General features: G+C 38.8%; 1 protein-coding gene across 2 annotated transcripts in view; it reads left to right on the forward strand.

Moving 5' to 3' along the window:
* Window positions 1–23176, forward strand: part of LOC147175464 (transcription factor SOX-6-like) — a 90968-nt gene that overhangs the window by 14152 nt on the left and 53640 nt on the right. For both annotated transcript variants that reach the window (XM_086073573.1, XM_086073574.1), the window contains exons 2-4: window positions 2916–2990; window positions 19687–19912; window positions 21266–21503. In XM_086073573.1, the coding sequence (XP_085929699.1) occupies window positions 19688–19912; window positions 21266–21503 (463 nt within the window). In that variant the 5' untranslated portion in view covers window positions 2916–2990; window position 19687. The remainder of the gene's footprint in view (window positions 1–2915; window positions 2991–19686; window positions 19913–21265; window positions 21504–23176) is intronic.

The raw sequence follows: 23176 nt of genomic DNA on the forward strand, positions 1-23176 counted from the left end.
AGATTGATTGATTGATTGAAGGTCATATGCTTTCGAACTGTCACTGAAAGCAACCAAACCTCACAGTTTAGATAGACAGGTAGACAGACAGATTCAGACAGACAGACAGACAAAAAGATAGATAGATAGATAGATAGATAGATAGATAGATAGATAGATAGATAGATAGATAGATAGATAGATGGATAGATAGATAGATAGATAGATAGATAGATAGATAGATAGATAGATAGATAGATAGATAGATAGATAGATAGATAGATAGATAGATAGATAGATAGATAGATAGATAGATAGATAGATAGATAGATAGATAGATAGATAGATAGATAGATAGATAGATAGATAGATAGATAGATAGATAGATAGATAGATAGAACTTTTATCCCAGTCACAAGTTTAGCCGTGTATATGTTGTGTATGATGTTTAAATAGTGAATTGGTGGGAGGAAGATTTGTTTGGAAGGTGTAACTCGCTTGTAGGCTAGCGGGCTAGCTAGCAAGAAGCTACAGCGCGTAGCATGCCGCTGAACTCTCAGCTCAAACTTTCGCTCCTTCAGCAAACCGAGTAAGTTCCAAACAGTGAATACCGGTTGCCATTTCCTCCTCCCGTCCGTGAAGCTTTTTTAAACTGCCCGTCCGCATGTGGAGGACACGACTAGTAAGTTCGTCCCCACCTCCCCGACATGTACAGCTGCAAGTAGCAACGGTCCCTCTCGCGCGCGCTTACTTACTCTGTCTCTCTTTCCCACTCTCCCTCATCGTATAAATTGTAATCCCTCAAAGTAATCCCCATTTTTAATCAATGTACCTGTAATCTGATTACATGTTTTTCCTGTAACTGTAACGGAATACAAAAAAAAAAAAAATGTGTAATGTGATTACGTAACGGCGGTACATGTACTCTGTTACTCCCCAGGCCTGCCTCTTAGTTAATAGCAACATGTGTTATTGGCCAGCTGCTAGACAGCAGGCCTGAAGAGGTAGTAGCTTCTTAGCATTTGTCTCCTGTGTTTGTGGGGGACTGCAAAGTAGAAAGCACAATGAGATAAACAACATGTTAATAGCAGTCATAATAACCAGTAATTAAAATATTTTGGCATTCGTAGTAAACATCTTTTTTTAATTCAGCCCGGACCGGTTGCCATGCAAAATCCACACCGCGCATTGACTTTTTTTTTATACTTTCTGCGTTTAAATTGACTGTCAAACACAACTATGTCAGTAATAGTCGTGTATATTTTAGGCTGAAGAACAGACACGCTCATGATGGGACAAATTCAGACAGGCTGGGTGTGGTTTTTTTTCCTTTTTGCTTTCTTGCGCCGCCAGGTTCACTGAGAGTGCGTGCGTCGTACGTGTGACATTCATCATGTTGGCATCGCGCAAGGCATGCTTCAACGCTCAACAATCACTTCATTAGGTACAAATTTAGGATTAGATCCAATACAAAAGCATGTCTTTATTTAGTTTTCATTGATAATTTTAATAGATTGCTCCATCTGGAGAAAAAAAACCCCGGAATTAGTAAATTTAGAATATAAGAAGATATATATTAATGATATGCATACGTTATGTGTGAAATTTTAATAATTTGTTAAAAACACGTTCCCTCATTTTTCAAATAAAATGTTTATATTAAAAATTATATAATAAAATAACTGATCATTTACCTCATGTAAATTGTAAACATATATGTAAATACAGTATATGAATGATATAATATACACATACAGTAAAAAGTCTCTCACTTATTAAATTTGACTCTATTGATTTTGGCTGCTCCTCATGCCAAAACAAAGCAATGAAAATCCAAAGAAGAAATAATCCCTTGGCACTCACTGAGCTGAAATCTCGTGAGGTACACCAGGTCTGGTCTGCAGGCCACCACCGGAGGTGATGCGAGGTATTACGCAACAGGCCAAACCGGTTCTGCAGACATTTTGAAACATGTTAAGGCGGGTCTGCCCGCCGAAGGACCCACAACCACCCCCCACCCCTTCAACACATTTTAAGCATGTAAATCTTTGTACTCTTTTTTGTTTTTAACGACTTGCTATCATCACAAGAAAAACTTGTTAGCCATCGATTGAACGTACCAACCGGCGCCTCTGAGGGAGAGAATCGTTTGGTCGACATGAATTAAAGATCACAGATGTGCTGATCGCTCTTTTTATTTCTTCATTTTTTTCAATTAGCCTCACATTGTAGAATCAAAGCTGTTGTTTACTCTGTGGTGTGTGTGAGCGCAAATACACTGATATTGATATACATTGGCACCTTGTTCTCTAGGCACGTTCTATCCATCTATGTATCTATCTATCTATGTATCTATCTATGTATGTATCTATCTATCTATCTATCTATCTATCTATCTATCTATCTATCTATCTATCTATCTATCTATGTATGTATCTATCTATCTATCTATCTATCTATCTATCTATCTATCTATCTATCTATCTATCTATCTATCTATCTATCTATCTATCTATCTATCTATCTATCTATCTATCTATCTATCTATCTATCTATCTATCTATCTATCTATCTATCTATCTATCTATCTGGCTAGCTAGCTAGCTAGCTCGCTATCTATCTAACTCACTATCTATCCAACTAGCTACAATATCTCTCTAATTAGCTATCAAGTTAGCTATAAAGTTAGCTATAAAAATAGCTATCTAGCCGTCTATCCATAGATTTGGATTTAGTGATATGGATATTAGCATTCCAGTAACACTGACACGTATCACTACAAAATGTGTTTGTTTGTTTTTTGGGTTGTTTTTTTATATTCTAGGCTTGCATTATTTTTGTTTCTTTAAAATTATTATCTTAAAGCGTGTTTTTTTTTAAAACAAGTTTAATATCTAAAGAATGTGTGAGACAAAAATATTCTCTTGTGTTTTCAGGTGATGTCCAGGAATTTCCAAGTCATCCGCAAGTGAGAAGAGGGCGGGTCAGAGTTGTTCAAGCCTCTTTGTTGTGTGAGTCTCTTTTTCTGATTACTGGCTTGTTAAGCAAAGCTGCGCACTGAGCGCTGCCTGCTCAATAGCGGCTTTCACTCTGAGGGTGTGTGGCGAAAAACTGGGCCAGCAGGCTCGGTTCCAGCAAGCTCTCAACGCGGGGACAGCCACAGTACACCTTTTTAATGGACTCTCCCCCACGCCAGTAATAAAGATTCTATCAGGAGTGCGCTGGTAACACAAGCTGGCGTTAGCCCGGCGAGGAGGCCCGTACCAAAAATGCAGATGGCAGAGGTTGGACAAAAGAGTGATCCCGCCATATGGCTAATCCTCCTGTTTAAGAATATTTATTAAGGCTGGCCACGGTGGCCCGTGAGCGGTGTCAGTGGCGGGTCACCGAGTGGCCGCTTGGATTGCGGGCAGATGAGGCGCGGTGTTGTGTTTCGGGCGCTAATCTGAGTCCTACTGATGGGGGGGGGAGGGGGGGGGTCAGTTTCAAAGGCTTTGATTAATGGCTAGACTCGATTATCAAAATGTAATTGTTTTTTCCCCCTGAAAGTTCTGAATGGATTTCCACCAAAACTTCAGAGGGCCTCACTTGAATGTTGTTGCTAAACAAAACAGCAGCACCGAGCCAAGCATGTAACTGGTATTTCAAAGTGTGAAGTCTTACCACGTTTCGGAAATTAGTTGCCTGATCTCATGTTTAACAACAATTAGCGTATAGACTCTACCATGTGGTCACTCCACAATGTTGTATGTGTCCATGTTTATGCTCCCAGGAGCTATGTGACTTTTAGATTCCAACCAGTCTACCTGGGATCATATGCTATGTAGAGATGGCGTATTTATAAGCAACTTATTCGACTCTGACAATCGGTCGCTCCACAATGTTGTGCGCATTAATGCATATGTTCTGAATGAGTTTATTACTTCTGCCTAGACTGCCTTAAATCTTAAATTATGTGGCGACAGTTTCTTTAATTATAATTAGTGTTCCATTATACTTGACTTGCGGTTGCTCCACAATGTTGTGTGCATCCATGTTTATGTTCCAGGGGGCTTAAAGACTTATTTGTTCCATCCTGTATGTCTCAGAACTCATGTTGGACTGATGTGTTAGCTCCACATTGTTGTGTGTCCATGTTTATGATCTGGGAAGCTACAACCTGTCTGCCTTCCAGCATACTCTGTCACAATGGTGTGTACGTCTGTGATTTGTTCCACCAACGTATTTGTTTGTCCGCTTTGCTTTATGGTGTCTTTAACAATGATTATCTTTCCAGTAGACGGACACGTGACACTCCACAGTGTTGTGTGTCCATTTTTATGTTCCAGGAAGCGATGTGACTTCTAATTTCTGTACAATCTGCCTCGGACCGTACGTAATGTAGAGATAGCACATGTAGAGACTATAAGCGTTCCAGTAAACTCAACATCTGGTTGCTCCACAATGTTGTGTGCATCCATGTTTATCTAAATGAGCTACACAACTCATTAGTTCTGCATGTGTAGAAACAGAGCGTTTTTAGTAATGATCAGAAGACTTTTGACATGTGGTCGCTCCCCAATGTTGTGTTGAGTCCATTTGTGTGTTTTGGGCAATTATGCATATTATTAGGTGACCACCTGCCTCCGATCTTAAGTTTTGTGGAGATGCCATCTTTCATGAGTGCTTAGCATTCTGGCAGACTGACAGGCGGTCACTCCGCAGTGTTGTGTGTCTCCATATTATGTTCCAGGGTGCTACATGACATATGAGTTACAGTACGTACAGTTTCACATTGTGGTGGCATTTTTGACGAATAGGATTCGAATAGGCTTTGATGTAATCTTCCCACAACGTATTGGGCTGACAGATTGTTTGATTGTTATATAACGTTATAAACAGTGTTAGCATTATTTTTTCACAACAGGATTTTTTCCGCTTTCTATCCTTTCCAATAAATAGTCCGTATGTGATGTACGTCGCAACCTGTGTCTAATATGTTGCAATCATGACGATGACGCAAGATGACCTTATTGTGTTGTTTTTAAATGCAGTCATACGATACAGCAAGGCCATGCCCATTAAAGGCACGAATTCCAACATGCAAATACTACAGTACGTGCAGTAATTATACTTTATAAAGCAATTTAGATTGTCTTTAATTATGTTTTTGCACAGTACTCTTCGAGTTTTCTTTGTAGCATACTTGTACAGTATTTAGAAAAGTTAACAAGAGTTTTTCAAATTTTCCTAAGAAAACAAAGTTTAAATGTATCATAAGAACAAGACCTGTTGATCCACTACACATGTGACAGGAGGAGCGTTTTAAGCGCTAATGAGCACGCGGTTAAACAAGTGGGGGTCGTTTTGAATAATGATTGGCATAGCTGGATGATGTTTGCTCAATGACGTTCGGAGCGCAACGTGTAATTAAGCAGCGGCCGGATGGCCTGCTTGTCTTTGAAGTGGCGCTCGGAGTCTTGATTGCGTCTTGCAAACAGGAGCGCTCGCTTTCGTGCAAGCTCGTTTTAATTTTCGTCATTGAACAAAATGCTCGAAGCCCTAAATGTCATGACGGCGTCTTTTTAACGAGCAGATGCAATGATGTGGCGTCGGCAAGATAACAAGCAGGAGCGTCCTAACGAAATTATGACAATCACCGTTGCGGGGATTCGCGTGTTTCCTGTTACTGCCGACTCTCCATGTCCTTTTTTTGTTTTGTTGTACAGGCAGGGGGCTCTACTGCCAGGTTGCCTGGGAAATGTGTGAAATGTGATTTAATCAGTAAAAATAAGTCTTTCGGTTCACGTTATACTAGCTCACCAAATTATTTGTTGTTTAATTTCTGTAATATATAATTCCAATTCAGTTTCAAAAATTTTAACATTTTAAAAATAAATTAAATACAATATATTTATTACTCAGTTTTGTTCATGAATGAAAAATTCCAATTCAAATCTAAATATTAATAAATAAATAATACATTTCTATTTTTTAATGATTTTTTTTAATCAAATGCATTGAATTCATCATTATTCAGTATCTTTTTCCATTCCACAACATGAACACAAATCAAAATACTGTCAAAATTGTTACAAATCAGGCTTTTCATTGGACATGACTATAATTATTATTTTCTGTTATCTGTCTTTCTATTCCAGCCAATTTTCTTTAAACTTTCAAAGTTTATTGTGGTGTCTATCAAAGTCAATCTCATAAATCCAGGGATGGATTTATCATCAAGCAAACACACAATAGCTGGGTTTCCATCCACCCATTTCTATTCGAATTCTCAAGAAATGTGAAAATAAAACTGAATGGAAACGCTAGAAATGTGAAAAAGGGCCCAAAATTCGCAAAAACTTTTTTATTTTGAAGCGTATCAAAAAAAGGAAAATGCTAATTTTGGCGATGGAAACAGGTTTTGTTTCCGCTGGCATGACTGATACACGTCGCACATTTTGACCGGATATTACGTCACACGTACGTTTGGAGTCCCAAAGCAATGTCGTAAGCTATGTTTGGGGCAATGGCCAAGCAGAAATCTTTTGAGAATTAATTAAAGAAGTATAAATATTAATGCTATTTTAGATGAAAAACAGCAAATGAACGCTACGGTTTATTAAGAATTACAAAAGAAAACTCATACGATGTCATCGTCATTACTGTTGGATCACATTTCTATGGTGTTTACCGCCACCTACAGCGGCGGAGTTTCCTCTCAATATTCGCAAAAGAAGAACAAATGGAAACGGGCATGTCCGTTTTGCGCATTTTCAGCAAATGTGCTTAAAAAATTCGAAACTATTGGAAAGAAACCTGACTAGCTTCTGGCACCCCGACATTTGTAGGAGCCCCCGTTCTCATAAAATCTGTTTAATAAAATGTTCTTTGGTTTAACGCAATCATTAATGTTTTTGTCTTAATTCACAGACACATCAAAAGGACCTTGCTACATAAATCTGTCCAACATGACTTATGTGGTTGCCGCGGGCAACATTTAGGATGCTAGTGACATGTTTATGAGGTTTCAGGGCGCCATTGTCAGCTGATCTTCAAACGTTGCAGATGTTCTTTACGATGTTGACTTTAAATGCATCAAAAGAAAAGATGCCGACCCTTCTAATGGCGCTCATTCAGCCCAAGTTTAAAGTGGACGTTTGTTCCAAGCTAACGAGCTAACGAGCTAATGGGCACACTGAGGTTACCTGTTTGGCCCCCTGGCTATAATGATGTCCCTTCACGTTCACTCTCAGTATTAGGCAGCAATCAGCTGTGCTAATGAGCAGCATAGAACATCATTCAGAGCCACTTGAGGCGCGGCCGGACATTAGATCAGCTTTTGACTTGGGACGGTTTGCTAACTGATCCGATTTGTACGGCAATAAGGAATGAGAATTATCTAACGGTGGGAAAAAGGGAGCCAAACTTTGCAAAGTGGTATTGAACATCCCTATTTTTGTTTCTATTTAATTTGCTTTTTTTTTTTTGTCTAACATTTGTAACTTTTTTATAGGATTTATTTTGAACATTTAAGTGTTTTTGTTTTTTTTCAACAAAATTAGTTTTTTCCTTTTAGTTTTTGTATTCGTTCAAATTTTTGTGTAATTTTCATATAAATTTTTTCCACTTCTCATTCTTGTATTTGTTCTAATATTTCTGTATTTTTCCATTATATTTGAGTCTTTCGCTAACATTTGTATACTTATTCTTTATTAGCTTTCCAATTATAGTAAATTTTTTATTAAATATTTTTGTGTATATTACCAAGATAGTTTTTATTTTTCTGTATTTACATTTTATATTTAAATAGCGTTTATATTTTTTGCAATCCTTTTTTTTTAAATGATATGTGAGTAATGTAAACAGCAAAAGAAAAGTAAAGCACACCCTTTTTTCTAATATTTATGATTTTATTTAATATGTCCCTAATATTTCCCATCTGTATATCTATATATTTTGCATTCCTATTTAGAAAAAAAATCCCAATATTTTACTATTACCTTTTAAAAATGAAATATTTGTGCATTTTTCATAATTTTTTCCCCAATATTTGTGAATTTTGTAATCTACTAGTTTTTTTTTAAACTTTGTTTTGTTGACAATGTTTATATATTTTCCCCCTATTTTTTGTTGTTGCTATACTTATGTATTTCCCCCACTAATATCCCCCCATTATTATTTTCAATGATGTGCTAGGAGTCGTCTCTTTCCTTCGGTAAAAGTCCCCCAAAAAGCCAAAGAAAAAGTGAAACACGTGGCCTTGGGTGCACATTTTCAGGGGCATATTTTTGCTGCAAATCTCGGCTCTTTCCTGGCTTGGCTTTCTATCTCCTATTTGGAAGTAAATCCTACCCGTCGAGGCAAGCGTGCGCACGAGCCTCGTGGCCTCGTCCCAAACCGCCCCAGCTCTCTCTTCTCCTACCGCTTTGGAAGCGGGGGTCTGCTCCACATATCATCTCCAACCCCCTCTCCGCTTCTCTTGTGTTTTTGCGGCGAGAAGAAAGGAAGCTGTCGGGCTGAGTCACTTTTTCCCCTCGCGTCTCCTCTCCCCTGAAGGAAACCACAAGCGGCGTCTTCCTGGAGATGAGCGCTTTTGTCTGCTCCGGGCTGATCCTCCTCAGCTGAGGTCATGCGCGGCCTCCGCGAGGACGGGATGGATCGATAGTGTTTTTCATCCCATCTGGTCCGTGGTCTGCAATGAAGAATTTTGGAGGGTTTATTTCAGACCAAAGTAGCCGAGTAGTGTGACATCTGCATGACTTCACGCGTGCAGACAGCGTGTGCGTGAGTCACTCGTCATGTTTGCACACTTGACAGCCGTGAGTTACGGCTCAGATTTTTAACAGATTGCATTCTGACTTGTGCGTGGCTGTCCATTTGTTTGCTTTGAACACAACACTGAAACTGATGAAAATGGATTAAATTAGGGCTGTCCGATACTACTTTTTTCCCCAGACCGATACTACTACGATTGAGTAGTCACCGATACCGATAACAAGTACCAAAACCTCTAGTTCTTTTGATACAGCAAATTCCCCCCGTCCCCAAAAAACAATGACAGGTCATTTTAAAGAAAGACCTATGTATCCCAATATAGAATTTTCCCTTAAAATTACATGAAATTAATGGCAATTATTCTATACTTCTAATTTCTAGTTCCTGACTGTAAAACAGCCACGAGGGGGCGGTAATGAGTACCGTAATGGACGGACCTAAAACCGAAACGTGGTATCAGTACTCGTCTGTCCCTAATTTTAATTTATTTTTTATTAAGCCCCCCTGTATAATATTTTTTTGTGTAATCACTTTCCGACTCTTATTCAAAAGTATGTGTATTTTTGAAAATATTTAAGTTTTTCTTCCCATTCATGTTGTATTTGTTTCTGCGAAAAGTTTGCATTAATTTCTAATATTTTTATATTGTTGTTTAATAATTTTTCCAATTCATATTTTTGCATTTTTTTATTATTTTCTAATATTTTTATATTGTTGTTTAATAATTTTTCCAATTCATATTTTTGTATTTTTTTTGCCATTGAAGAAATACAAAGCAGCTTAAATATACTAAAAGAACATACAGTGCAAGACTTAAAATGTAAAACAATGTAAATAGACAAATAAATAAGTAAATAAGTAAAATAAAATAAATAAATAAAATAAATAAATAAATAAATAAATAAATAAAATAAAATAAAATAAAATAAAATAAAATAAAATAAAATAAATAAATAAATAAATAAATAAATAAATAAATAAATAAATAAATAAAATAAAATAAATATATAATAAATTTATATAAAAAAGATCAAATCACTCGGTATGGGAAAAAAGATTTTAACCCGGATTTAAAAGCTTTTAGACTTTGGGCTGGCTTTTGCAGCATAACAACTAAATGCTGCTTCACCATGTTTACTTTGAACTCTGGGCTCCACAAATCCACCCGAGTCTGCAGAGTTTCCTTTCACATTCCTTGAATACACTCAGGACCTAAACCATTCAAGAATGTAACGGCAGTCTTGTATAGTAGCTGATTAGCAGGTGTACCTAATGTTTTGTCCCGTGCGTGCGAGACAACTGCTGCGGCCCCTCTGTCTCGGGTGGGCCGTTAGATTTGCTTACACTTGCCATAATTGCTTCTTCCTCTTTGAGCGGTCGCGGAGCTGAGAGGGTTAGGGCCAATCTGCGCTGCTGCGGCCGACTGCCCTTTAGCCCGGCGCTGGCTTACGACTCAAACGTGGCTTAAAGAGCAAGAAGGAGACATGAGCGTACATTGTGCTGCTACATAACGTGGCGGGAGGCAGCCTATAAATATTTCACGTCACTATAATTTCTCCACTGTAATTTTGCTCGATGACTCCCAGCATCGTTTGGGCAGCTGGCGCACTCACATTACGTAAAGACTCGCTGTACTAATGTGTCACGTCTTAAATGTTATTTTTGTTTTCTGATTGCTTGTTCTGCAATACTTTAGTGTCTCGTACCACCGGAGGCAAATTCCATGTGTGCTTCTACATACTTTGTCGATAAAGACGATTCAGATTCAGATTGTCTTGTCGTGACCATAGACGACGCTATATTAAAGCGAAAGGAAAGCTGCTGATCCCGTTGCTCTTCTTCCTTGATGGGATTTACGCCAGCTTTGAACAAAGCCACCTCCTCCTTCTGATCTCATTTAGCTCTATTGTGAACTGTGACACTCGCTTTGAGCATCAACACGGAGCGAGGTGTCAAACAATTAGCCGACAAAGTCTGGCAGTAGATTAGCTTCCCGGCTGGGCCCGAACACACTTGGATGCTCCATAAAATGAAATGCTCACTTCATTTTGTCGACATACGAGAGACATAGCCCAACACTTAATGTTGTACGTGAATGTGCATTTAGTGAGCGGCAGAATGTGAACCATGCACTGACCTAATGCCCCCTCCAAAATGTGCTCTGACATCCAAATTGTGAGTAAGAGAGTGCGTGAGAGAGAGTGTGTGAGGTTGAGTGTGAGTAAGAGAGAGAGAGAGAAAGAAAGTTTATGAGTGTATGTGTGAGAGTGAGCGTGTAAGTGTGTGAGTTGAGGTGACAGTGTGTGAATGTGAGTGTGTGAAAGTATTTCAAAGAGAAATGAGAGAGTGCCATCCTGTGAGTGTTTGTTGCCTGAGTGAGAACGTGTATGAGTGTAAGATTGTGTGTGAGAGCATTTGGGTGTAAGTGAAATAGTGTGTATTTGCAAGTGCGTGTGAGAGTGTGAGTGTGTCTTATGTGAGAGAGGGAGTGTGTGTACTAGAGCGAGAGAGTTTTTTGAAAATATGTGAGATAATATGAGCATTTGAGAAAGTAGAAGAGGTAAATGAGAGAATGTGTGTCATTGTGTGAGTGTTTCATGTGTGAGTGTTTAAATCTGGCTGAGAATGTTAGCAAGAAAGAAAGTGTGTGGGCTTATATACATTTTTGTGTGAGAGTATGTGTGTGAAATGTGTGCAAATGTGGGTCAGATGTGTGAGGGTAAGTGTGCAAGTGTTTATGAGTGAAAGATTGTTTGCAAGTGACTGCATGTGTGCATGTGAATGTGAGAGAGGGTTATTAAGTGTGAGAGTGTGAGTGAGAATGTGTGTGAGTGCGTGTGTATTTGTGTGAATCCCATAATCCCGCCTCCATTTGTTGTGTGTCACCATCAATTAGTCTCGTCCTGCAAGGAAAGTCAACTAAGGGATTGAAGTCTTTAATCACAGCGCGCTCGTCTGCACGAGTGTAATCGGAGCTGTCGTGGCTCGGTCACTTTATTAGGTACACCTGCATGAGAGCCAATGCAAGGGCTGCTCGAAAAATCGTGCCTTGGCAGAGGTAATGGTGCTCATGTTTGTGTTTGCTAGTGCGGTCGCAGCACCAGAGAGCTGTTTCTAATATTCTGGCGCATCGGCGGTGTTAAATGGTAGAGCCTGCATTTATTCGCAGAAGCAACTTTCACAGAGCCACTGCAGCTTCATCGTGTTGAGATTACGGGCTAACTCACTGGGTTCTGTGTCAAAGGCTAACATTTTCTGCCTGTCTGGGTCGTATGCGGCAACCTCACAGTCTCTCTGTTTGAAATAAAACATATCTTTTTTTAACTCGCCTTTTTTCAATATGTTGAAAGCATTTTTGCTATCTATCTACAGCAACTATCCTGTTTCACTGAGTTCTGTGTGAAAGGAAAAGGCAGATAAATGCCGGATCTCTTACATTCCAGTTGGAAGGTGGAAATGTTTTGGGTGAAAGAGACTACTTCTTGTAGGTTTTTTTCTGCCTTTTTTTAGTAGGCAAATTAGATTAAATTAGATTAATTATTTTTTTGCAGGGTTTCTGTGTGAAAGAAGCTACTGCCTGCAAATAAATGAAACTATTTTGCTGTGTGTTGACAACAATTGTCACTGTCTGACAAGAATCACCAGCAACTATTTCCGTTTGCTGGGTTTTGTGTTAAAGACAAAGGTGGACAAATGTTGGACCTTCTCCTATGGCTCTGCTGCGGCAGTTTTGCAGTTTTTTGTGTGAAAGAGACAGTAAAAAAAAAAACTTTAATTTTTTAGTGTTGAAAGCAATTGTCTATGTCTGACCGCTATAAGATACAACTGTTCTGTTTTTCTGGGTTTGTGTCCAAGGCAAAGGTGGACCTAAATGCCTTCCCTTCTCTCACAGTTGTGCCTACTTTGCAGGTTCTCTGTGTAAAAAAAGCCTACTTGTTTTTCTGCCTTTTCTTATTATGTTGAAAGTAACTGTCACTGTCCAACAATTGTCTCGCTTCACTGGGTTCCGCGTCAGACAGCAGCATCGAGGTACCAGATTTTCTGCGACAGCGCTGCAATTTTGCTGATGTCTGTGTGAAAAAGGGGACCGTCTGTCTTGAAAATTAGGACATTTTTCAGTGCATTGATAGTAAATAATATCACTGTCCGGCAACTGTCCCGTTTTGCTGGCATAAAAGGCAACGGCGGATGAATGCTGGACCTTTTGTTACAATTCCAACGCGAAAACTTTGCAGGGAAAAGTGCAGACATTGCCAGCATTCGCACGTCAATCATGTTGAATAACGTACTTGAGTTGTAAATATTTGCCCCGATTTGAGGGATTACATTCGTATGAATAAAGGGCACTGTGATTGGCCGGATTACTGCACGCAGCGGTTTGAAGCGAGGCCATGTGCGTCGTGAACAATGTCTATTAGCCTAGCCGCGGCCCGCTAATGCACAATGGACACCTTGTACAGTAAGAATAGAGCGGGCGTGTGCACCTCACACACATTATTCGCTCTCACTTGTGCTCAGGAGGAATTCAGGTACTAATGCTTTCATCGCCTGCCACATGCGGTAAAATGCGACACGCTGAACCGCCAGCGGGGGTGCCATGGAGGGGATAATTCTGGATTTTTTGTGTCCGTGTTGCAAATGATGTTTTAAATCATATAATTGCATTGGCCTCGAAACGACTTATTCGTCAAGTGTGCGCCATCTGCGCACATTACACATTTAAAAGAGTCAATAATTGAGGTCCAAATTGAGACAAGCCCCCGAGTGTGCGCCGTCATGGGGAAACCTGAAAGCGCTCGCTCAGATCAGATCAGACGGGGGGAACAAAGCTCATTGTCGGAGGGAGGGGATGGAGAAGTGCAGCCGGGATTATCATGGGAGCATCCAGTGAAATGACTTGTCACTCCTAATCTGGGATTAGCAGATTTTGGCACCTTGCGGGCGCGCTAAAAGCCACCTGTCTGACTCTTAATTCTTTTGTTGCATCAAACTTTTACGAGCTGGTCGGACACAATCGTTGGATGGGGTTATTTTTAGACCTTTGTCACTTATTCGGCATGGAGGGAAAGTGGAGCATTTAAATAAAAAAGTGGCATATTTGTTTGTACAATCTGTGCGTTTTAGACATGCTATTCCTTGGTGCTGCCTTGTCCTTTTAAATCAATGTTGATTCAAACATGCATGTGGACTGGGACACGACCAAACAAAATGAAAATAAACAGTCGATTTTAACACTCAGGAAAAGTGCAGAAACTATATTGTGTCATATTTATTGCAGTGTGGGCCCCAATTCATTTTCAATTTTTTCACATCTTCTTCCATATGATATGATCGGACTATTTTCTCCATTTATTTTCCCCATTAATTGTTTTAAAGAAATAATCTATGACAAAAATATTATATTTTTATTATTTTTCTATAATTTTGTATTGTTATGTATATTTTTAAATTTCATTCTGTATTCTGTTGTTGGCGATATTGATTCATTATTTTCAAGTCCTTTTGATTGTTACTTTTTCAATTTTTTCCCATTTTGTGTTATTTTATTTAAATATTTCATCCCATGTTATTTATTATCGCTGATTTATTTGACTTAATTTTTCACATGTACACTGTAAAACAACAGATCTATAAATACATGTGATATACAAAAAAAACGCCACAAATAATTTGTAACAAAAATGTCTTATCTAATTGCACAAAATGAAAATACAAATTATATAAGACTACAAATTGCGATCTGAAAATACTATAAAAAATATTTTAAGACTTACAAAAAATATAAACAAATATTTAGAGAAATATTAACAAAATGTTGGAAGATATAAGGATATTTAAAAAAAATCCACATTTAGCCATCAGTTTATTTCTGCCTGTTTGATTTATATAGAAATGGGTGGTGACTTAATAACCATGGGAAAATGGGGTGCCCAATACGTTTGGGAGGACCCAGTTGAGACCCCCCCCCCCCCCCCCCCCCCCATCCTCTTCCGTTATATATACACTATTCTTACACTCAGCACTCATTCATTTTAACCTGCATGGCGAGGTCACAACACAGCGGCACTTGTGTAACGCTACTATTTGTGCACGGGCGGCATCATGTCCCCGAAAGAGGTCGGAGGTGAGCGGCGAGATAATGAGGATTGGAGCGCAGATGGAGGTCGGCCTGCTGCCATATTAGCTCCTTTCTCACCAGAGACGAGAGGTTTTGAGGAACCATCACAAGGCCGTAGCATTAGGTACAGTTAAGACACTTTGCTGAGGATCTGGATAGACGTGTGAGTTGGAATCTGTGGAAACGACGTCCACCCTCAATCAATCTCGCGCAGATAAACTTGATAAGCACAAATGCGACAGACCACTTCCTGGTTCCTTAGCAGGCTACTTCCTTTAAATAAAGCAGCTTGCTGTAGTTGATGAGTCCAAATGTAACTTTTGCACTGCATTAAACACATTGAAGAGCAAAACTGAGAATGACAGATTTTTAAGTTGACTGGCTGGACGCACGCTGTTACGTCATCTATGTGTGGGAAGTAAGCGGTAGACGCAAGCGCGGTGCTACTTACACCACAAAAAGCTAGCAAGCGATGAGCTTCGGCTGGCTATTAGTTTGTCTAAACACGTTGCAGAGTTGCTCTTAGGTGAATAATCATCGCCTCCATGGAACACAATTTTGCTACGCTTGACAAATGTCGTTCTCATGAAGGGAAGAAGGAGAAAGGCAAAGAAGCCATGCTAATTGCTACGCTAAACCCTAAAGTTAACATGTAATGATGACACACAGGAATTAAGTGTTTATGAGTGAATTAAGCTCCGTAATTGAGTGCACTTTTCTGTGTAAGTCTGGCTAGAACCATGAAGCGGAGCGTGTCCAACTTTGAACAGAAAAATAGCGTGAAATTTAATAAATGTCTGGAGAGAACGTTATTAAAAAATAAATAAATAATGTTACCAGACACATAGCTAAACAAGACCATATTTGAGTTATGTTACATTATGGCGAACGTCAAATAGTTCCACAAGGTCCGAGCTTGTCAGCAAACATTTTAGATACAAGCCCTGTATTGTAAGTAAGTAAGTACGTAACTTAGATAGCATAATGCTAACACATAATAAGAAACTCCATAGACATGCTAATAAATAGCACAAGTGTCGCCGCGGCGTATCCCTTGAAGCAACAAATATTTGAACACAAACAGCAGTTGTCATTTCTGTATCTCGTAATAAAATACAATATAATAGAGTGAAATGTTTCTTATTAAAAACCATGTTACTTCCACTTTTTTTTTTTGCCGCTTCAGTGCGTTGTGGGTCCGACAGAGTGACCAAGTGTGTTGGTAGTTGAGACGCGGCGGCCACAGTGTCCACTGTTGACGTCGCTCTTCAATGGCCGCTTCCATGCCGCCTTCAATGGCTCACTGTGCACTCGCGAAGTAGATAAAATGTATGCGGACTGTTGTGTTTGCGCTAGCCGGGGTGTGTTGCCCCGCCAGGAAAAACAAGCGGCACACAAGGTAGGGTGTTGGTCAATTGGTCCACTTCTGCGGTGCGGTTAACAGTTGGCATAGTCGTGCGTGTTTACACCCACTGTACAAACATCATATTTATCTTTAAAAAAACACATTCCTTCGTTTGATTGGTATTTTCCATCTCAGTACTAACGAAGGCAACAAACTCCAGTTCATGAAACGATGAGAGACGGTCTTTATTGCACAGATGCACAATTGTGTATTTGTCAAGCGTGTGTGTGTGTGTGTGTTTAGGTGCTAAACATCAAGAAACATTTATTTCTTGTTTTATGAGAAGCATTTTTGAGTAACCAACCGTTAGCTTGGTATATATGTATATATATATATATATATATATATATATATATATATATATATATATAAAATTTCATGTCGATCTGTGAAACTGTTATCAGGGGGAAACTTCCTAGTGGGGTGCTTTTGTGGTCTGACGAGCGCATCTGACGCGTTTCGTCCCCGTACCCCTCGAGCACAATAACGCTCTTTTGCGTCAAAGAGGTGTCGCTGTTGAATGCTTCTATTTAGGATGACAGCGGCGGGACGATGGTAGTGATGTTGGTTCGTGGTCGGGGACGGGGGGGTGGGTTATGTGTGATCCCCGGAGGGGTGGGACAAAAACAGACGGGTATGCATCGGCATTCCTAAGGCCTGACCTTTGACAGCGCCCCTCTCTAACAAGGCTCCTCACAGGCTTGGGACACACAAGGCTCATTATCTCTCTCTACCGCTCTGTCTTTATTTGTCCAGTCCACACAGTAGGCTGCTTTTTTTTGCGACGCCCCGCCATTCATTCGCACCTGGGAGTCGTCCTGACGCGGCATGGAAATTCACAAATGTTTTTATACGTCATGCTACATTGGGGTAGTATGGACATTAAATCTATGTTAAAGTTATATAGACGTTACAAATATGGTCAACATATCCATAATAATGCTGCAGTATGCGCTGGTACATTATTTCCCATGAAGGAATTCATTGTAAGACCGTTAAGAATGTTCAAGTGTGCCTCGGAATAATTTTTTTTTGTAAAGGTAGCAAAGCTGTTTGTTTCATTTTAATTTGCATGATTCCCCATGAGGGGATTCAAGTGCGCCGCTCGATGGAAAGCCAGCAACTTCTTTTGTTTTCTCCATTCTTCTTGGTTGGCCCAGAAGAAAAACAATTCTACGAAAAAGTCCTTCCGTTCCCGTTTGTTTGTTACCCTCAACCAACCGAGCCTCCCAAATCTTCCTCTTGGTCTCCACAAGTGGCAGAAGGGACCTGGCGGCTCAATGCTGCTTTGTGTACGCTTACTTTTTTTCCGAGGTGGGGGGCTCCTCTCATCTGTCACAGGTCTCCCTCAGTCCCGTTGGCCACAATGAACGATTGTTTGTCGCCAGAACCCCCCCCCCCCCCCCCCCCAACGTCCCTCGGGGAACATTGGACTGCGCTTTCCTGCCAAATACCGAGCCTGGTTTTTGCTTTCTGTGTTTTGAAGTCGCTGTTGGCCTTTTAAATCTGTGTCGACTTGATTCGGAGGGAGCACGTGTACGTGCAGCTCATTCCAGAATCGGAGGGCAACATTTTGGAAGAATGAACCATTTATCGCATATTTATTGTTATTTTCAAGAAAAAAAATCGTATACTTGGATTCATCCAACTCAAACATCAATAGATACTCAGCTACACTCTAAGAAGAAAACCGTTGAACCAATTTAAGATTACAAATTGAATGGTTGACCAACTTTAAAAAAAAAATCGCTTCAATTGGTAACACACGAATGAATTAAGTTAGAACAAAGTGAACACATTACGTTAATTATGAGTTCATTACATTTAATATATTCACCTGAATTAAGTTAATCAAAAGTGACTTCAATCTAAAGTATTACGTTTAATGAACTCATAATTAATGAAACTTCATATATTAACTTTGGACTAACTTAATTCAATCGTGTGTTACCAATTGAAGCGATTTATTTATTTATTTGGCCAAAAATTCAATTTGTAATCTTAAGTGGGTTTAACAGTTCTCTTTTCAAAAATATGATTCAAAAATATGATTCAAAAATATGATTCAAAAATATGATTCAAAAATATGATTCAAAAATATGATTCAAAAATATGATTCAAAAATATTATTTGAAAAATATTTAGAACTGCTGTGCCTTTTATTATATTTTACTGGAGCTGTCAACTTGCTTGTGATGTTGTGATAACATTGTTAATTAATTTAATATTATTTTTTTTCATACTTCAAGGAAAAATACAAGTTGATTCGACAGCATGATTGTTGCACAGATGTGACTTAATTAATATGGCTGAACATCAAACAGCCTTCGACTTGCACGCTGAAATGAAGAAATTGCAAATGCCTGAGTGGGTATTGAGCATCCACACGGAAAATATCCTGCGGTGTATTATTTTTCCTTGAACCACAAAAACATGGTGCGATTGTCAAGGAAGAAGCAGAGCCACAAAGAGGTGACTTTCAGTTGCGTTGGCCAGTGTGTAGCAAGCCTTAAGCCACAATATCGAACAAATTCAACTTGAAAGTCATGATACCACATTGAATATTATTCCAAAAATATATTTTTACTTAACTAAACTACTAAACGACTTACTTTTACTATGCGATTGGCTGGCAACCAGTTCAGGGTGTGCCCCGCCTACTGCCCGAAGCCAGCTGGGATAGGCTCCAGCGCCCCCCGCGACCCTTGTAAGGAAAAGCGGTTAAGAAAATGGATGGATGAGGGATGGATATTTTTACTAGTGGTGTCAAAATTAGTGCGTTCATTTTGAGTTAATTTAAAAATCCTTTAATGCCACCAACCTTTTTAACCCGCAATTAATGACCACCCCTTACTTGGAAATCCTGTACCGGGGGGAATTTCAGTCGCAATGCAGCAGACATATCCACTTCAAAATTTTGCAGTAATAAATATAATAATGATGCATATATTTCAAAGACTGGAGTCAAGTTATACTTTACAATTACAAAAATGTGCAGAATTTCACAAGTTACTTCTTGTTAAAGATTAGATAGCTCTTAATATGAGAAGAAAAATGCACTGAGCTGTCATCAATGTCTTACAGATGCAATGATGCCATCTAGTGGCAGAAATATGACCAACACAAATCACACTTATATATCACACTTTTTTTTACAGTATAGTACATCTCAATTTTATGAAATGTTATGAAATTACTGTATCCATGACTAAACAATTCTGCCATATTTCTAGTAGTTTAACCTTTTTCCCCACAGTTATGTTAACAAGAGTATGACAACTTTTATTGTACATTTTATTTTACGTTTAGAACAGATATAGAATTTATGATTAATCGTGAATTGAAGTCATGTGATTAATTAATCGCCTGACACCCCTAATTTTTCACACGATTTTCTAATAAACAATACTTCTTTTTCCCTTCCCAGAATGATGTCTTCCATGCGAGCATCGCCTCCCTTTCACGCGCCGATCGAGGAAGAGGAGGCGCTCGGCCACGGCAACACCAACAACGCGGCCTGGCTCAACGACCGCGGCCCCAAGGAGACGCCGACGCCCTCCCCGCCTGAGAGGCCTCGCTCCGGCGAGCCGCAGCCAATCAGAGAAAAGCGAGCGGATGGCGACTCTTGGGACAACGTTGCGTCGACTGCGATGGTGAGCGAGGGAACACGGCTCATAAAACACGCATGAAACGTGCAAGGGGCGATATCTCTTGCATAGTGATGTACGCGCGCACACGCACACACACGAACACCAACTCTGGTCATGTGCTGCAGGCACTGCTGAAGGCAGCCCAGTGTGGGTCCTCCTCTGGAGACTTTGACCCTTTGCTGTGTGGAGTGTGTGTGTGTGTGTGTGTGTGTGTGTGTGTGCCCACATGTGGTGTGTGTTTGTATTGAGGAGATACTTTAAAAAATAAAAAATACAGTATTGGAAGTAATCCAATATGAAAAAGCCACTTAATTAGGTACACCTGCACTAATTTAATGACAACCAATGCAATTTTTCCCCACAGGATGTAATCAAATTAAAATAATTTCCGCATTTTATCATGATAATAATTTTTACAAAAATGTAAGAAGTCGGGGTCTGTTTTGACATGGATCATCAAGTTTGACTTTTGTTTTTATTTTTTTAACCCTTTGACCACATTTTATCTAGACCATTTCTGATTGGCTATCAATCAAATAAGACATAGACATGCCTTGACATAGAACAACATGTTAAATGGGGGGGGGGGGGGGGGGGGGGAATCCACATGTTATTTATTTTTTTTACTTTCATAGTTTTTACATAAAATGAAATTTTATGTTTTAAATGTTAGGACAAAAATGCAAATGCAAAAACGGTATAAAATTTAAAACAACACACATATATTTATATTAAAAAAATATTTTTATAGAAGTGTGACTTTTAAAAAAGATCCTAAGCATTGAAATGTACTAAATAAAACACAAATAAGACTTGAAATATTAAACAAGACTGGAATTTTATAACTAAATGCATCTTTGGAAGTAATTTTTTTATTTTTTTTTAAATAAAATGAATGTTTAAAAAATGTTAAATATTGTTTTTAACTGAATATAACATGAATTTTTAAATATAGGTTTTTATTTTATAATGAAGCATTTTAACTATGTTTTATATTATTATATCATTTAAAAATATCTTTAAAGGAACTTTATTTAAAATTTAAAAAATACCTTTCATATTTTTTTAAAATCTGAATTTTAAAAGGTAACAAAAAAGGAGAAGAAGTAGAAGAAGAAGAAAGTTATATACCTGGGATTGAACGTCTGGATTCTTAAAATATGTAAAAATACTTCCTTGGCATTTAATGTGTTAAAAAAAAGAGACGACATATTTAGCTATATTTAGAAGATAAACGGACTTCTCTAGACAGATCAATCAAACTTTTTAAATTCAAATTAAAAATACAGAATTGTGTTCAAATCCCAAACAGCACAAACCCTAAACACATGACCACCTTCGCTTTTTCCCTCTCAGGAAACAGAGAGCACAAATAAAGGCTCGTCCGTTGTCTACTCGTACCGGGCCAACTCCGCCTCGCCGCCCAAGCCGGAGGAGTGTTCCCGGGATCGCGGCGAGCAGATGGCACCGGGCGCGGGTGCGGGTGCCGGCTTGGCCTTAGGGACGCCGGAACGCCGCAAGGGGAGCCTGGCGGACGTGGTGGACACGCTGAAGCAGAAGAAGCTGGTGGAGATGACCAAGACGGAACAAGACGGTAAGAGGAGCTGGGGATGTTTCCTGATGATTGGTCCGAGGTGGCCCCGCCTCTCATCAACACATTTAGGACACATGCATGTCAATTAAAAATGTTTTTTATAATATGTTCTATACACCTCCACTAATCTAAACACGGTATTCTGATCAATATTGTGTTTGTAGAACATGAATAAGAAGCAACATTTACCCATTTTTATCCATCTCATGGGGCGGCCATTTTGCCTGACCTACCACTTGCTGTTGACTGAAAATTACATCACAGTGCCTCTCTCTCTCTCTCTCTCTCTCTCTCTCTCTCTCTCTTCTCTCTCTCTCTCTCTCTCTCTCTCTCTCTCTCTCTTTATATATATATATATATATTGTGTGGGTAAAAACATATTTCTTTAAAAGTAGAAAATTAATATTTTAAAATATATATTTTTAAAAATCAATCAAACCTAAATATATTCAAATTTAAAGGCAGACATAGAAAAGTCTTATAAATTTGAGCAACTTAAAATAAAATGTTTTATTTTTTGTTTAGAAACAGACTTGCCAAAAGTATCTTTAATCTAAAGTCAAAGCATTAGCATCTAATTTCTAAATTTAAAGTAAAGTTTAATGTAAAGTTTATCTGAAGTAATTTTTCAAAAGGTTTTTAAATGTAGCAGAGCTGTTTAAATAAATAGAAACATCTCATTATTTTAAAAGAACAAAACAATTGTGGACAAATAAACTTCCTCATAAGTAAAATTATTATTTTTAAATAAAATTGAAAAGACAAAAATGCGACAACAAACAGAACAAACATAAAAATAACTTTAAATTTAAAAAATCAGCAATTTTAAACCAAATTAAAATCAGTAAAATGTTAATTTCTAAATCTAACTTGTGAAAAATGTTGCTTAAAAATACCCTGGACCACGTTCAATTAAAAAAATAAAAAAACATTTAAATTGTCAAATCACTTTGCCAAAATATTTGTAAAAATTTTAAATTTTAATTATTTAAAAAAAAATCAAAAATATCTCTTCAGTCTCATCAGAATCAATTTTTTTTGTTAATGTAAAACAATAACTGAACAAAGCTGTAATAATGCAAAATGTCCCTTAAAACTACTGTTTTAGTGTGCGTGTGTGTCTCTGTGTGCGCCTGTGTGAATTGTGGAACTACTTTGTCTTCATACCAGCAAGTTTGTTTTTGAACTCCCCAAATTACAACGGAGCGCCGGCTCTGACTCGTTAGATCTCGATATCAATCAGTAAAAATGCAGCTTTCCCTTTCTTTCTTTTTTTCCCGTGCCTCTCTGATGTGAGGCGCTGGCACGGGAGAAGCGTCGGAGTCTCCCAGCATGCCGGGGCCTGCCCTCGGATGCACGCCGAACGCCATCCAGCAGCTTGTCACGGCGGCACGCACAAGTCGTATAATCTGGATATCAGAGCGCCGCTTGATCTTTCTTTGACTTTGTCACTGATGCGCTAAATGTGACGGCCTCGGGCGTAATCCCGCATGAAGCTTTTTTACTTGAAAAATGGCCGCCTGGTGTTCATATGTACCGCGCGGCAAGTGGCTGGGAAGGCCGACGTGTCGTGACATGAAGATGTGACTTGATTTTACTTATTGACTAAAAGTTCCGTTTCCAGCTAATGCCACTGATCGTGATGCCAAAACAAGAATGTCAATTTTGCTGCC

Source organism: Leptonotus elevatus, chromosome 4 (assembly GCF_054856555.1).
Source record: "Leptonotus elevatus isolate MCC_2025b chromosome 4, RoL_Lele_1.0, whole genome shotgun sequence".
NCBI classification, from domain to species: Eukaryota; Metazoa; Chordata; class Actinopteri; order Syngnathiformes; family Syngnathidae; genus Leptonotus; species Leptonotus elevatus.